Source organism: Sander vitreus, chromosome 14 (genome assembly GCF_031162955.1).
Source record: "Sander vitreus isolate 19-12246 chromosome 14, sanVit1, whole genome shotgun sequence".
NCBI classification, from domain to species: domain Eukaryota; kingdom Metazoa; phylum Chordata; class Actinopteri; order Perciformes; family Percidae; genus Sander; species Sander vitreus.
In genome coordinates this window covers 7700123-7716896 of record NC_135868.1, presented here as the reverse complement: position 1 = coordinate 7716896, position 16774 = coordinate 7700123, and the positions used below count along the sequence as shown (strand labels likewise).

Below are 16774 nucleotides of genomic sequence, written 5' to 3'. Positions count from 1 at the left end.
TGCATTTAATGTCAAAAAGTGATCAAATGTTACTCAATTCTTAAATTTTTTTTTTAACTTGCTAAGTGTGCTATGCATTGTCTGCATGTCTTTCCTAATTTTAATGTAAGAGCAAACAGATGAAAACACACAACAGGTCTGTGGAGCTGCTCTCTTAATGATAAAGTCACATGACAACTGTCCTCAACAACATTATTGGTCTTTATGGGAGTGCGCGTCTTTCAGCATTTTCCCCTCATGTCTCGTCTCCTCTACACTGCTCTCTGTCAAAATAAGAGGCAATGGTTCTTTGGATTCAAGTTTGTGAAATAAATGTTAAAAATATAAACAGAAATGTCTAATTCTTAGGTTCCTCCGAGTCTCATTTTGGGTGTTTGTCAGGTGTGTCCTTTGGGTGGCAGTAAAACTCTTTCACTCATTTCCTTCAGCTTTTTCTTTCTGCCACTGCTGCTATGATTTGAATAATGTAATCAAGCAAATATGTTTAAACCGGATCTGTATATGATAACTGTAATATGTAAAACAATAATAATCAGCCCTGGATAAATTACCATTGATTTCATCGTGAATATGGAAACAGTATTTGCAGAGAGCCTGTTTAATTAACAGACACTTATCACTCTGTTTATTTGTAACCAAGTGATAAAAGGCTGACAGATGGCTGAAGTCTTCATTTGTGCTATTTCACTGTCCACAAGTTCCTACAAAAATGGCTTCTTAAATCCACATTGCTCATCTGTCCACTCTAAAGGTAGGAAAGTAGACTCTTAATTACAATCAATTTAGAAGAAAAACTCATTTAAACATTAAACCTTGCTGCTAGTAAAAACAAATGTGTATGTGTATCGTCTAACTTCACCCAGGACAAAAAAGCAGATTGAACAAAAATGGTTACAATAAGCTGAGCTAAAACGGACGGTTTCTTCATAACTGAGAGATAATGGGAATCATGGGAGAAAATGGGGGGCGTCATTATTATGTAATTCCCTGTCGTCCTAGTCCACCTGTTGGTCGGGATGGACAACTAGCAGCTTCAGTGCTCGCAGAGTGAATAATGTGTGTGTGTGTGTGTGTGTGTGTGTGTGTGTGTGTGTGTGTATGTGTTGGCGTGATCGTCACCACTCTCAGCTGAGTTTGTGGAGAATGTGAACAGTTGGTGTGGAGGAGAGTTTTTCCACCTCCACACTATTGTGCAGAAAAAGAGAACAGGCAACTGCAGATGATTCCCATGTTGTTGGACAGCATGGCAGCTAATAGAGGTCACTGCAGATCTGTCTTTTTGTGCTTTTCATGCTGGCTGCACAAAAGAGTACTGGTTTGTTTTTCAGTTTCAAGCTTTTTCTACCTCACAAAAATATACTGAATCAGCTTCATTGTTCAGTGAAGTAAGTTGGTTTAGTGTGTAGTATAGCAGGCAGTGATAACATATCACTGCAAAAGTGAGCTGCTGAAACCCTAATTAGTACTTTAATTAACCAAAATGTCAGTACAGTGTCTGTATACTCACAGTAAAAGTGTGAAATAATAAAATGCTCAACAAATTTCAGATAAATTTCCCTGAATCTTTCTACCTCGGCTCTAGAAGATAGATAGATAGATAGATAGATAGATAGATAGATAGATAGATAGATAGATAGATTAATATTTTTCCTAAACTATAAACATTTATATAGTTAAATATAAAAGTTTTCTTTTTGGTGTCTGGTCAAAAATACTGGCTATGGCCATCATCTTAATTGGAACTGGAAAGAAAAAGATGTATAGTGATGATAAAGACATTTTGGTTGACACTAGTCAGCATTTTCCGGACCTTATGTTTATGCCAATAATTTGTACATCAGCTGTAACTTGGACACATAGAATAGTAAAAATTCATATTTTATTAAATTAGGTACTTTAGGATTATGTACTGACATTTCTTTTTGCAAATGCAGTCCTGCAAAAGAGCATGTAGACTCCACAATCTTTCAAAAATCATCCACTTTTAAGTTGGATTCCAAATGAAAAACTGTGTGTAACTTCACCTGCAACTATTGATCAGCCCCATCTTCCAGATACTGCAGTTCATTCCATAATGCAGCAGCCTACTTTATTAAAGTGGCAGCCTGTTGAGCTGAGCTGGTTTTCAGAGGGGAGACTGCCCTGTAAAAACGCACAAATCTTAAAAACTGAATTCTTATTTCGGGTGTTGTCTTAAAGATGCAGATCAACAGTCCAGAGACTACATCCATGAACAGAGACAGAATAATAGGTGTTTAAATCATATTTCTAGGCAGCACTAACACTGATTTATGCAGCCTTATGTAAGTAATAAACTAATATTATCAAATAACGGAAATACAAAAATATGGTGTTACATTTTGGCGCAGCTTTGTTGATGGGGCAGGTCTAGTGTCGAAATGTAATGATGGGCTAATCCCCTCGCATGCGTAATGAGAGCTCGTGCGTGCCAAGAGCAAGGCTCAAAACCAAACAGCCATCTGCCCGACTCACACAGTTTGCGCTGACGAACACGGCGACGCGTCGCTTTTTACGCACAACCCGATTGCGGTATTACACCAGAGTCCGCACAGCTCGATCTTTGTCACATTATGATGGTTTCATGTGCAGCACGCGTCCGGGTGCAATTCTGAGCTTTTGGAGATCGATTTACACTTTCCCCGGAGCTGCAGAGTTGATTTATCACTCGCTTTTCTCGTGCGTAAAACTTGTTTGGTGCGTCAAGAGGCAACAAATCCGCTGAAAAGTCTAGTTTTCCCCGGATATTTGAGCCTAAACATTAAGATGGAAAACTTTACAACAGCTCCAGAGCTGAACCACACTTTGGGGGTTTGGACGGACTACAGTATCCAGTACAAAGTGATAAGTAGTTTACTGCTTTTCACGATTTGCGCTTTAGGAATCGTTGGCAACGTTATGGTCATCCTGGTGGTGCTCACTACCAAACACATGAGGACTCCAACCAACTGCTACCTGGTGAGTTTAGCTGTGGCTGATCTGATGGTGCTGACAGCGGCTTGTTTACCAACCATCACGGAAAGCATCTTGGGATCCTGGGTGTTTGGCCACTATGGGTGCCTCTTCATCACCTACTTCCAGTATCTCGGGATCAACGCCTCCTCTTGCTCCATAACAGCGTTCACCATAGAGAGATATATCGCCATCTGTCATCCGATTAAAGCCCAGTTTCTGTGCACCCTGTCCAGAGCAAAAAAGATAATTTTGTTCGTTTGGGCTTTTACTTCTCTGTACTGTATGATGTGGTTCTATCTGTCAGACATCAATGAGCTGGTGTATGACAACATCACTATCATCACCTGCGGCTACAGAGTCCCCAGGAAGTATTATTTACCCATTTACTTCTTTGATTTTGGCGTCTTTTTCGTGTTGCCGCTGCTGCTCTCCGCGGTCTTGTACGGACTCATCGCCAGGATCCTTTTCCTCAACCCGCTGCCCTCCGACCCCAAAGACAAGAAGAAGAACGGACACATCAACAACACCAACAACAAGAGAACCAGCTGCAAAAACTCCCGTCACTCCAGCTCCACCGCGACCTCCCGCAGACAGGTGGGTGGCGTGTGAGCCTGGAGAGGATAACAGCCAGGCTGCCACTTCAGTGCTGCTGATCTTTAAGAAGGGAATACATTCTTCTGAGGATGTGACTGAAAATGTTTTTTACTCAAGTACTGTATTTAAGTACAAATATATGGTACTTGTACTTTTGTTTGGAGTATTTTAATTTTTTGAAGATTGTACACAAAACTTATGATGCAATACAAAAAGATCATTTCAGGACAAATGTAAGCCTATACGAAATACTTAAAATGTGCTCCACTTACACCAATTACAACAGCAAAATCAAAATGCTGATGAATGCATCACCAATAATACGTCACTAAAATAATTCAAGAATGTGATATGAACACTCTAAGGGGCATTTTTAAGGGGCAACATCAAGTATTTTTACTTTTGAAAACGTATATTTTGTTAATAATACTTGCATACCTTTCAGTGCAGTTTCAATGCAGGGCTTTTACTTGTAATGGAGTATTTATACAGTCTGGAATTGCTACATCAATTTAATACTTCCTCCACCACTGTTAATGATAACAAAGAACTTAACTAACATACATATTTTTTTTTTTACATATGACCTTTTTTTTTAAATGCAACAACTGGCATTTTCTCTGCATAAGCTATTTTTCCAACTTAATTAAAAAAACCTGTTTTGAGTCATTATAGGATTGAATGGCTTTAGATCAATATCTGTTGCATTACACTTCATCACAGATTTTCTACATAAACACAGCGTCCTACTGTAACCTCTTTAAGTTCCTCTTAGTACTCAGCGTCCAGGAAAAACATTGTTAGAGGCACATTTTGGCTTTACTCTCTAAGAAAAAACCATTGAAGGGGCGATTCACCCAGATTACAAAAATTAATAAATTGATTATTAAATAAACAAACAAATCAATTAATTAATTAGTACACTAGTGCTGCAACTCCACTTATTTTCATTAATATATTAATCTGGGAATTTTTTCAATTAATCAATTATACGCTTAGTTTTTAAATCCAAGTTTACATGTCTTATTTTGTTCGTCCCAAACCCAAATATATTCAGTTTATAATCACAGAATATCACAATAAAATAGCAAATGTTTATATTTGAGAAGCCACAACCAGCAACCTTTTGGCATTTCTGCTTTAAAAAATTATTTAACGATAACTAACTTTACAATTGATCGATTATGAAAACTGTTGATTAATTTATTTGAGTAATTGACTTATTGTTTCAGCTCTAAAATAAATGAATAATATATATATACAGGTCATATATATATATATATATATATATATATATATATATATACACATATATACATATATATACACATATATATACATATATACATACATATATACATACATACAGGTCATATATACATACAGGTCATATATATATATATATATATATATATATATATATATATATATATATATATGACCTGTAGTGGGTCTATAGCAGTTAGTTTTGTTTACTAAAAGTGCTTTTTGTGAATTGCCTCTTTAAAAACTTTAAAAAAAAAAAGATTTCAAATGGTCAGAACTTCCTTATTCTCAACAACAACAAAAAAGAGAAAGAACTGAATATGTTCACCATGTGTGGCTCCATATCGGTTATTTTTATTTACTTGTTCACAGCTCAACAGTATTGATTTGGCCACTAAAGACTCCTCTGGGAGTTTTATTGCAGCAGCAGTTCTCATATTTCTGCTTGTCACACGCTACAGGTGACCAAGATGCTGGCTGTGGTGGTAATCCTGTTCGCCACGCTCTGGATGCCGTACCGCACTCTGGTGGTGGTCAACTCCTTCCTGGACCGGGCCTACCTGGACAGCTGGTTCCTGCTGTTCTGCAGGATATGCATCTACCTCAACAGCGCCATCAACCCGGTCATCTACAACGCCATGTCTCAGAAGTTTCGCGCCGCTTTCCGCAAGATCTGCTGCTGCGGGAGGAAAGGCTTGGATAAACCCGCCACCTACAGCGTGGCCCTCACGTACAGCGCAGTCAAGGATTCCTCGATGGTGGAGGGCACCGATCACTTCACAACAGAGCTGGAGGAGCTCACCGTCACAGACGACCTGCTGCCTGATCAGAAAATGATGTTCCCAGACCCTTGTGTGTACGGGAAGGTGAATTTCAGCGAAGCCTAAAGTTTGTTTGAGGCCAGATGATTCTGAGTGTCAATCAAGATTTAAAGAGTTTGAAAATGTTGCTTAATGGAATCTGTTAAGTGGGACTATTGTTTCCTGAGTGCCTGCTGACCTTTTCAAAGCCAGGCTGCTTTGGCTAGAGATGTAAACACAGATTACAGCTACTGATGCGTAATGACAGTCTTTGAGGCATAAAGCCGAGAATGATCCCGTACATTGTAAAGCAACAAACCTCGTCAGATAAGCACTCTCTTATTGCATAGGTGTTATCTTATCTTGGACCTACCCACATTATACACCGTGTATGAGTCAACAAAACAAAAACACTATCGGATCATTAAAGGGGACATATCATGAAAAACTCCCTTTTTAGTGCTTGTACACATACATTTGGGTAAATGGGGTGCCGACCAACCTACAGGGTTTTGGGTTGCTTAGATCAGAAAACTGCTTTGTTCAGATTCAACAAGCCATTCAGATTTGGCTCCCCTTCCTAGGGTAAGTCACACGCAGGCTCATTAGAATACACCGCCCTTCATCTGAGAATCACCACCCACAGCTTGAGAACTACCTTTGCAAAGGTGCGCAGTATTTTTCTCGCAAGCCAATCAAAACAGACTAGGATTTTATGTGAGAGGGCTTAAAGAGACAGGCGCTAAAACTGAGCATTTCAGACAGAGGGTGATTACAGGTATATTCAGACAATTAGTATGAGAAACAAAATGTGTTTTTTGAACATTAAAGCATGTTAACATGTTCTAGCAAGAACCCATAATACAAGTATGAATGTATAAACGATCATGATAGGTCTCCTTTAAAGCTGCACAGGGCAGCGCAGCATATGGGTGGCTCCAAATGGCAGCGAGAGGTTACAGTCTGACATAACGTGAACCCAGAAATCCTGCAAACCGACACAGTCATGCTTACCAACACAGCCTGTCAGTGATGCTTTTATCCCAAAGGATACCAAAGAGATAACAGAAGCAAAAAGAATAACAGCATCAAGTACGGCTTGGAATAGTTGAATTCAGTCTTCATGTTCTGAGTCACCCTTGACCGCACTGTACATACTAACATTCAGGACTGACCATTTTCCTCACCTTCAGAAAGACTTAGGCTGATGTTTTCCGAGCAGGCGGCACCATTAAAGAGTGAGTCACACCTGAACCCTCACAGACAAAACCGGCTGTATTTTTATCGTGAAGGACTCATATACAGCCTTGAGCATGATATGAAAACCAAGACAGGCTGTGTTGAGTGTTTTCTGGAGGCCGGCTTCATTCTTTATAAAGATCTCTTAATGGTTTGTTGAGTTTTTCCACTGCAAAGTGTTCACTGACAGAGAGCGAAAACAAAGAATGCCAGAATCTATTCAAAACAAAAATGGCACTGTAGGACGGAAGCAGCAGCTAGGTTGTTGTAAACCAACGTACACATATAATAACTCTATGATAAACAAGACTAACATTAAGTTAATTGAGATTCAACTGTTCCTAGCAACTGCTACCTGTCACTACTGGTTACAGCAAAAATAACCCCTCTTTCCAAACAGAAAATGAAATGAACATAAAACCCTCCGTTGTAAATAGTTTGACAACTTTCCATAGGTAAAAAAGGCTGCAGAGAATCTACACCATAATCCTTTTTATTGACGTGTTAATATTTACAACCTGATTTATTATTGTACGGAAGGAAACCTGTAACCACACCCACCAGTGATATCACAGTGTACTGAAACAGCCTGGAGTACACCTCTACATCAGCACAGACTTTCACTGCTGTTAAGCATAATACATTAACTATTTCTAAAGAAGCAAAGTCACACTTTATTGATGACTTTCCTAATAGTCTCCAGGTATAAATGTTAATAAAGTGTTAATATATTTTAATACAACCTTAGTTACAACATAACAACCCTTTATAAAAACTGCCTTATTAGACAATTACTCGATGATTCTCTCATATATTTTATATTTGAGCAGCAGTGCCTGTAACCCTCAATGCTTTACACTGTAAAAGACTTTATATAGTTACAGAGATTGAAGGCCCTTACACACATGCACTGAAAAAAAATATCCAAACATTGCCCGGCAGAGCTGGAGGTTGGAATGCAAATGTCCGAATCAGTTGGATCAGACATCAAAAGGTCTTTACCCTGCCGGCTCCCGAGTACAAAGTCTTTGTAATGTCCGATTGAGCCCAAAGTGTGAGAATTCACAGAAATCGTATGGGTGTGTTTAGATGTTTCTGTCGACTGGCCAAAACACGGGATGAAAACTAAGACTTTAAGGAAGAAGGGTGATATACACAAAGACGGCAACGAAAATGTCTAACTGGAGAGACAACAACATTTGGAAACGTCTGTCGGTAAGGGCAGATGCTGAAATCGTTAGACAAATTCAAGGAACAGCAAGAGACTCGGTTGTTTATGACCAAATAAAAAAAAAACGGCTCTGTGACGCAGTGAAATCTGCGCCACGTCCCGTCTGCTGCACGCCCCACACATTTTTTTTTTTTGCAGGGTGGTAGGGGAAGACTCATGAATATTCATTAGGGGACTCATCCCTGATTGGCTCGCCCTGACTTTCTTACCCTAACCATAACCAATCCCATTCCTCTTGCCTAAACCTAACCAACCAGAGCAGGCAACGAGTACTAGCCATTCAGGGATGAGTTCCCTAATGAATATTCATGAGTCTTCCCCTACCACCCTGCAAAAACTAAATAGGCGCACGCCCCACCAAGCGCCACCCATCATTTAAACCAAACCGAATATTTCCAGTAAGTGAGAATACTTCTGACACAAAAAATCTCCTGTTGTGTGCCACGTGTGTGAAAGGGAAACTCTGAACTATGTCCGGACCTGATTTTTCAGACATTGTCTGGAGTTCATATGTGAAAAACGGCTTTTGTGTTGCATACAAATTATGTTGATATATTTCATCGAAGCATCAGTGTTCAAGTTGAAGCAAAGTGAAGTGAATGTTTTGGTCCGTGATTTGTATCATGTGAACTGTGGATTTACAAACCATCGCTTTGCTCGTCTCGCTCTTTAGTTGTGAAAGCCATCAGCGAACGTGGCTGGATGAACGTGTGATGTTTTCTGCCAGATCAGTGACTGTTTATGAATGTCCGAGCACAGTCTGCCACACAGGGGAATATAATTGGGCATCAGCAGCTAAGGAAGATGAAGCTCTTGCGCTGAAACAGTGGTTTCATTTACTACTATATGTGGAAAATGTTGAATGTTTAATGATTGTACCAATACTGTACATGCCTGGAGTATCAGTAGATTCATGCACTTGTGTATGTTGTTCCCAGTGTATTGAAATATATTGTTACAGTATTTATAGTAACTAATCTGTTTGTCAGGCAGAAGTTATCTGTATATTGTTATGCCACTTTTTCTTTCGTCATTGCCCATTAGAACATAAATATTATTTTGTGATGTACAATTTGGAAGCTGCTGCCTTGGTCTCGCTTTTTAGAATAATGTGATCCTGTGAGTATGTTAGATGGTTATCTAGAAATTGCTAATTTGTACATTTTATCTTTATGTCCCAAATAAAGTTGTTTCCGGAATTAGAGTAGATGGTTTTTACAATTTTTCTTTTAATTTTCTCCCTTTGAGTCTACAGAAATGCATACCTGGGGGCGTCAACTTCTCTTTTCCATTAGAAATTAAACTGATTAGACTTATCTTTAAGTCTAATCTTATTATCTTACTATCTTATTTTTTTTTTTTATTGGTTTATTTGATAGGGACCATGCATATTTATGAACATTGTTGTATAGAAACACCATGTAAATATGCCAGAATTAGTTAAAATAACTACTTTCCATCTGCGGTCCCTAGGCAGGTAACATAAGACTAACAGAGACAACCAGCAGTCATACAGCGCTCATTCACTATACATTAAAAAGGTACACATAATAGTGACATTGACAAAACAAACAAGCAAAACAAAACAAAAATACATGATGCATGATACATGACAAGACGTTATTCATCCACCTCTATACTGCATTCGATTTACCAGTGAAAGTGTATGGGTAAAGAAATGTGTGACTGTTAAAAGTGAGTGCATCTCTGGTTTTCTAGAAGCCACTGTTTTAAATGAGTTTTAAAAGTGTTGAATGTAGGACACTCCCTTATTGGGAGGGGCAAGCTATTCCAGAGTTTACCTCCTATTATTGACAATACGTTTTGTCCAAAAGTGGTGCATCTAAATGGTATCACACAGTCCCCTTTTACAGAGGCCCGTGTACTTCCTCCGCTTTCAAGTCTCCGAATGAAGCCATGCAGCGGAGAGTGGGATGGGGGCAAGATCTGATGAGCAGGTGACCCCTTTTATGGCAGCCTTGGCCACCAGTGTACGAGTGCATGTGTGAATGGGCTGAATGGTGCATGAAGTGTGTAAAGCCCTTTGAGTAGTCGCTAAGACTAGAAAAGATATATATATATATATATATATATATATATATATATATATATATATGCGGTCCATTTACTACTTACTTAACTACTTTAGCAGGAATGGGCTTTAGTCAAAGGACAGGAGTAAGAATATTCAAAATGACAAATCCAAAGTTCCTGAAATGAAATGCCTTTCTTGGACATTTAGTGGATTAAAAAGACTACTAGCCAACAAGAGCCCGCCTTTGAGTGGCCGTTAAGACTAGAAAAGGACTATATAAAAGCAGTTCATTTAGGCTAAGATATACCCTTCTGCTTTTTATGTCTGTCTGTTAACTAATGGATGAGTGAATAGGCGACGTGAACCATAATCATGGCGTTAAATCATACGCGTGAAGTGATAGGAGTGTGAGTGTTGTGTTGACCGATTGTGTTGCTGCCCCCAAATGGCCAAAAAGATCACTTAATAGCCTACATCTTTAAAGAATTAAAACAAAACAATTGAATGGTTATTTTATTGATGTATCCACATCACTCATACTCATGATTGTGAATAGGCCTACACTGTGTATGATTTGATTACTTTTAGATTTATTCCACATAAACAACAAATCATATTCATGCGGTGCTTTGCTGACAGACAGCTCCTTTGACATCTGACTTTGACAGAATGGAAATTTACTGATGTTTAGAATGTAAATGTGTCAAACCACATATCCCATCACATCCATCACTTTGAATTAGACAATAACACTCATTTGCATACAAATGGACACCCTTCCTACATTTACCTTGAGAGAATATGTGAAGAAATAAACACTGCACTTCTCACCAATAAATGTAAATTATGTTACCATATCTACTGAGCATCATCCAGTATAAATTCAGCCTCAGAGCAATTTAATCTGCTAATTTACTGCCATCGCAGGACTAAATTGCATGAGTGGAATTTCAAAAGGCTCCATACAATTTCTCTGGAGTGTAAATAATGTTTTGATATGAGCCCTCCCCCTACCTGTATACGCAGATGTTGGTCTGCTGTCGGCTCCAGAATCAGAGGTGAGAGGCTATAAACCACCTTAGAAAGAAGACGGACACCGAAGCTAAGCAATGTACTACTGTAGACGGGACCAAAACGTATTTTAGCCACCTAAAGACAATCTGTATGAGTTTGAATGTAGAAATGTATTCAATGCTTTGCCTTGCTCGATAGTCAGCCCTTTCCGAAAGGGGAACTGAAGCCGTTATCTATGCTCTGTTCAACGTCACCAGACTCATTTGACAAAAACGGTCATTTTAACTCGCAGAACACGGGAGTTGCTGGTCGAATGCTGCCTCGCTCGCTCAGTTTGTTTGTGTTATTGTGAGACTTTGGTGTTTAAGGGTTAGTTTGGTTTCACTAAAGACACACAATAAAAATACTGTCTTTGTCAAAAGGAGTCTGGTGGCTTTGAAGGGAGCATGGATAACAGCTTCAGTTCCTCATCAGAAAGGGCTTTCTGATGGCAAGGTAAAGCGGTGAAAATATTCTAAATAAAGTGTACACTTATAAATGTATTAATTATTTGGGCCCAGTCCATAACAGTACATTCCTTAGCTTCTGTGTCGGTACTCCTGCCTGTTTCTTCAAACTGGGAGCGTGCTGACCGCCATCTAGCCTACTGCAAGTACTGTAATACACTGACTATGGATAAGTACCTCATAGAACCCTGCTTCCAAAAATCCAAACTATATCTTTATCCTATCTCTCCCTGATGACACTTTTTGGGTTTCCTATAGGTTTACTAAACCCAATTTAGCCTAAACTTTCCATTAATCAGTTGTAATATTAGTAACTAGCACTAAAGAGACTTCATCAAGACAAGTGGCAGGTGATTACTGGCTATTGCAGAGCAGAAACACCACAACAATTATTTATTTAACAAGGACAAAATCCAAAAACCTGTAGATTACCACTTGAAATTATGCCCTTGTATGACAGGCTATAATTTGCGGACATCCTGCAGGATCCAGGCCTCGAATTAGATGAGTAACATTACTGTGCCACTATAATATTAAGAAGTCTGAAATTAGCCTAATCAAGTGTCAAACAGACAAGGTGCAAAAGAGGGACTGATGAAGTGACAGTATAGTTGAAAGAGAGAAATACTGTAAGAGGTTGGGGGTGGGGGGGAAGAAAGATGAGGGAGGATGAGCAGAGAGAGGAAAAACATTATATAAGAAACTTTCTGGCTCATTAACTCTGAAATTAAAGTGTTTCAGCACAATAAAAAGAGGGTTGTTCTGTGATAATGGGACTGTAATGTTCATCATGACACCCTGGACAGAGACAGCAACAAAGACAAGGAGTGGCGTAAGTGTAATTACAGCTCTCCTGCAACAAGAGAGCATTATGAATAATTACACGTTGAAGAAAACGTACTGTGTCGAGTAGCTGTTCAAAGAGGGGTCACTTTTCCTAAACTAGTTTTTCATGTCATACAGCTACAGTAATGAAACTGTAAAGCCCTCTATCAAGGATTTATGTGGTTGTATACTTAAAGTATAAGGCTGACAATATTCTGTATTTTTATCATGGTCAACAAATCTCATGAAAGACCCAAAAACAATAAGATGATTCAACTAGAAGTATTGCCTGTGTTTCCAAAGCCTAATATACTGCACTTTTATATTGATATATAACACATTAATGAACCACACTGTGTGACCTTCATTACAATGAATGTGGGCACTGGAGTTTATTTTGAGTCCATCTACATTCACATCCTGTTGCTGTAAATTCTCACCACAGCTCCAACGGTTTATTAATCCACAGATGAAAATAGTCCCTAGCAAACCTGGGGACCTATACTTGTCTAAAAACTACAGTTCTCAGATTATTTTTAGGAATTTACTTGTCCTTTTAAATAAATAAAAATCACAGTGACAGACTTAGTTTTGGTCTTTTCATGAGCTTTGTTGACAATAAGAAAAATATAAAATATCACCAGCCTTATCCTTTAAAGCTGCTCTAATCAATATTTTATATTAACAATGGATCAAGAGATGTGAAAGGGGTCATCTTTTATTTTTAACTTTTGTTTGGTTTTCACCCCTCCAGCTAGTTTTTAAAGGAATAGTTTGACATTATTGAGAAGCATGCGTATTTGTTTAAGCCGAGAGTTAAATGAGAAGATCAATTTCTCATGTATGATAAATGGGAAGCTACCACCAGAAGCTGGTTAGCTTAGCTTAGCATAAAGGGGGAAACAGCTAGCCTGGCTCTGTCCAAAAGTAATAAAATTCACTTACAAGCGTCTTTGTATTACTTACTACTGTAAGCTAAGCGGTGATCATGTGATCTGTGTATCATTGAGGGAATGCAATCATGACAATCATAAATATTACGTTTGGAATTGGTCTGTGTGTGTGTGTGTGTGTGTGTGTGTGAGAGACGGAAAGATGTTTGTTGGGTGACCATACAGATGTTTTTTATGTTTGTGTTTAATGTTTTAATTGTTGGAGCAGACGATGCAAGGACATTTTCTGGGTGAACAGACAAAGTTTTATCTTATATTATCTTATTTCTCAAAATCTTGGGAAACTGCAGTTCACACCTAGCGTAAGCTGACAGTAGACTATAATGTGTCTGTAATTACTGTAAACAATATATAATTTGAAAACAATACAACATTGACAATATAAATCTGTCAGTGAACGTTACGCTTTCCATTGTGTCTAACATTCACTGTCTGGTGAAGAGACAACCGCACAGGTATGACATCAATAACATCTAATTACTTTCCCTCCATGTACTGATCCCACCAGGGAGGATCTCTATTCATTACCAAAAGAATGTGAAATCAACTCAATAATCATTTACCTACATAAATGATCCTATCTGGCTTTGTTTACTTTAATTGTTTAATCACTTAAAAAGGGACACCTGCAGAGAAATTCAGTCTTATCACGAGGAGCTGAGCTTTAATCACAAACCAAGTTTTTTGAAGGCCACTCAATTATTCTTCACAGTTAAGATGGCATCATTACATTCTGGTATGGCATTCGATAAAGATATAGAAATACTAAAGTATGATTGATGATGAATTAAAGACCAATGCTCATTTCAACAATAATTAAAACATAAACATGAGCAACAAACTGAGTAAAATGAATACATCTTAATAACATACTGTATTAATTATGACAACGTATTTACTCCACCTTGAGTGTGTTAATATGCACACTAGTAAGCCGGTTTTGAACATATTCAGGATATATCCTATGAAACGAGAAATCTGGTTATTCAGCTTTGTGTACACGATTTTTTAAATGTTCTCCACAGCCATCACTTCACTCAGCAGCTGAGCATGAACTTGAAACTTAACTGCTGAGATTTGTTTCTTGTTCTGTAATTAGTAAAGTAATAATCTGAGATGTGACAGTAAAATGTACTGAAGGCTGAACAATAACATGTCTCTCAGACTGTGGCACGTTACTCGGCCCTCGTACGGTCTGTACTGCAGAATATAGAATAGAGATACACTGGAATCTGTTCGGCAAACTCAAAGAACTTTTTTCTACGTTACCTTCTACAATATGCAATGTTTTAAAATAAGCAACCAATGGACACACATCTTCATAAGTTGGGTACCAAATATATTCTAATTAAACATTTACAACTAAATTAAATTAATTTAAAACTGCTTTTTTATTTTATTGAATGTCATGGGATGCACTTGGTTTCTGGAGTCAGTCGCATAATCTATCATTATCTTCCTTTTTTGATTGCGATTCACGCATTAGCATCAGTTAAAGAACTACAATACATTGTACTGAATAACTGAATGTGTACCTGTATTACATGGCATCATTGAAAATACAAACACTGGTGTGAAATAGGAGCCAGCTGCACATCGTTGATAACGTAACGAAACATGATTTTAATTTAGAGCAAGATCAACTTTCCTGAGTCTGCATCCAATGCAACTCACCCAGAGGGACTGATAAAAAAATATTTTTAAAGCATGGCTGTCAATCTTGAAAATGCTTTTTAATAAAGTCCTCAAAAGGCATGTGGTGTTAACCTGATCACAGCAATATGAAGGTTTGGTGAATGCAGACGGTGAGCGGTAACTATCTTTCATTACTCAATTCTCTGTGGTCAGATGGCTTGATAGTGTTTTTTTTCTCCGTGAGTGAGAAAAGACCGAGGCCGTCCTTAGAGAAATTATCCATTTAAGTAATCTAAGGATGCTGGTACAGCAATTAAAAACAAGTGGTGCAGTCTAATTGAATTGCACACCAATAATTCAATAAAAACAGAGTAAAACTGGATTATCCTGAGTAAAACAATGACCGAGAAAAGAGAAACGAGTGATTACCGAGTCTATTGTGTGGCTGTAGCTGAGGTAAACAAATCGCCTCGGAAACCGGCAGCACTCAGGGGAGCTGAGGAAACAAATTGCAGATAGTCTTCAGAAAACCATCCTGATAGCTATTGAATTGTAAAGCCAAACTGCTGTTGACTGGAACTCACGCTGATCCACTGGTTCCTTGGTTATTCCAGTTCACACAACACTGGCAATTTAAACCTTTAATAAATAAGTTAGAGCAGTTTCTGAAGATCTGCAAGTTTTACCCCACAGCAAACAAAGGCTGCAAATGAAAAGACATCTATTTGTGGATCTATTTCTTGCAGGAGTCAAAGGTGATGTTGTGTTTTATACTCTTGCCTTTTTGGATCTAATCCTGCAAAAACCTTCATCTCTGTTTCTTCCCCCTTTTGTTGTGTTGTAATCAAGGAAAATGTAAAAAAAAAAAAAAAAAAGTCCAAGTCCATTAGTGTCTCTCTTGAATCTTTTCCTATCTGGTTGGTTGATTGGATGAGTGGGTTTCTTAAAATAGAAAAAGAAAATGTCTTGTTCTGCTGAATAAGTGTAGTTTAGCAGAAGGACTTTGGCATTGGCATAAAGATTTGAAAAATGTAGCTCATTCAAACAGCAGCTCATCCCATGTTTAATACTGGAGGAAATGTTCAAAAGTTTAAACATGAAATTTCTTCCATTATCTGTCCCAGGTTTCTAAAATGGACATGTACTCTAGTTTAATATGTTTAGAGGACAAATACATCAGACACCATCTACTGTATTTATTGTAGGTTGCTCCCCGGATGCTGTATAAATAACTGTCCACTGCTCCTAATACTAGGATGGGTTAAGAATAAAGAAATAAACTTTCACTACATTGTACATGTATGTGACTATTAAGAATAGGTTTTTTTTTATAAACATTCCAACACTCCAAGCATGTATGAGAAGTGTAGCAATTCAATTTCAACCTTCACCAAAAAAAAGGTAGCAGACGTGATTGAAATGTTAGGTGTCTTGAGATTTTAGGCTTCAAGTCCATCCAATCTGTCCAAGATTGAGGCCAATGCAAATTGAGCCAGTGTGATGTGTGAAACATGTTTATGGAAATTTATGGAAATGACGGTCTCTTTCATACTTCCACAGTAATGATTGTAGAATGAGCAAAGAAGAGGAATTTCCTCAGCGTCCTCTTCCCCTCTGACCATCTGTCAAAAACTACAACCAACCATCAGTGCAGCACAGCCAGCCTTCAGTAAATCAGTCACACATTAAGACACGTTTACAAA

At 38.2% G+C, this 16774-nt stretch overlaps 1 protein-coding gene across 1 annotated transcript; it reads left to right on the top strand.

Annotated features, from left to right (window-relative positions):
- The first annotated feature begins 2781 nt into the window (after positions 1-2781).
- trhrb (thyrotropin-releasing hormone receptor b) lies at positions 2782-5720 on the top strand. Its single transcript, XM_078267882.1, has 2 exons — positions 2782-3567; positions 5295-5720. Exons 1-2 carry the CDS (start codon positions 2785-2787, stop codon positions 5718-5720), a joined length of 1209 nt encoding a protein of 402 aa, XP_078124008.1. The 5' UTR covers positions 2782-2784.
- The last annotated feature ends 11054 nt before the right edge of the window (positions 5721-16774 follow it).

Bases quoted from the DNA above. Each gene is read 5' to 3' on its own strand.
- trhrb (XM_078267882.1), top strand. From the start codon at position 2,785: ATGGAAAACTTTACAACAGCTCCAGAGCTGAACCACACTTTGGGGGTT. The intron at 3,568-5,294 runs GTGGGTGGCGTG...CACACGCTACAG, and splicing joins CCGCGACCTCCCGCAGACAG to GTGACCAAGATGCTGGCTGT.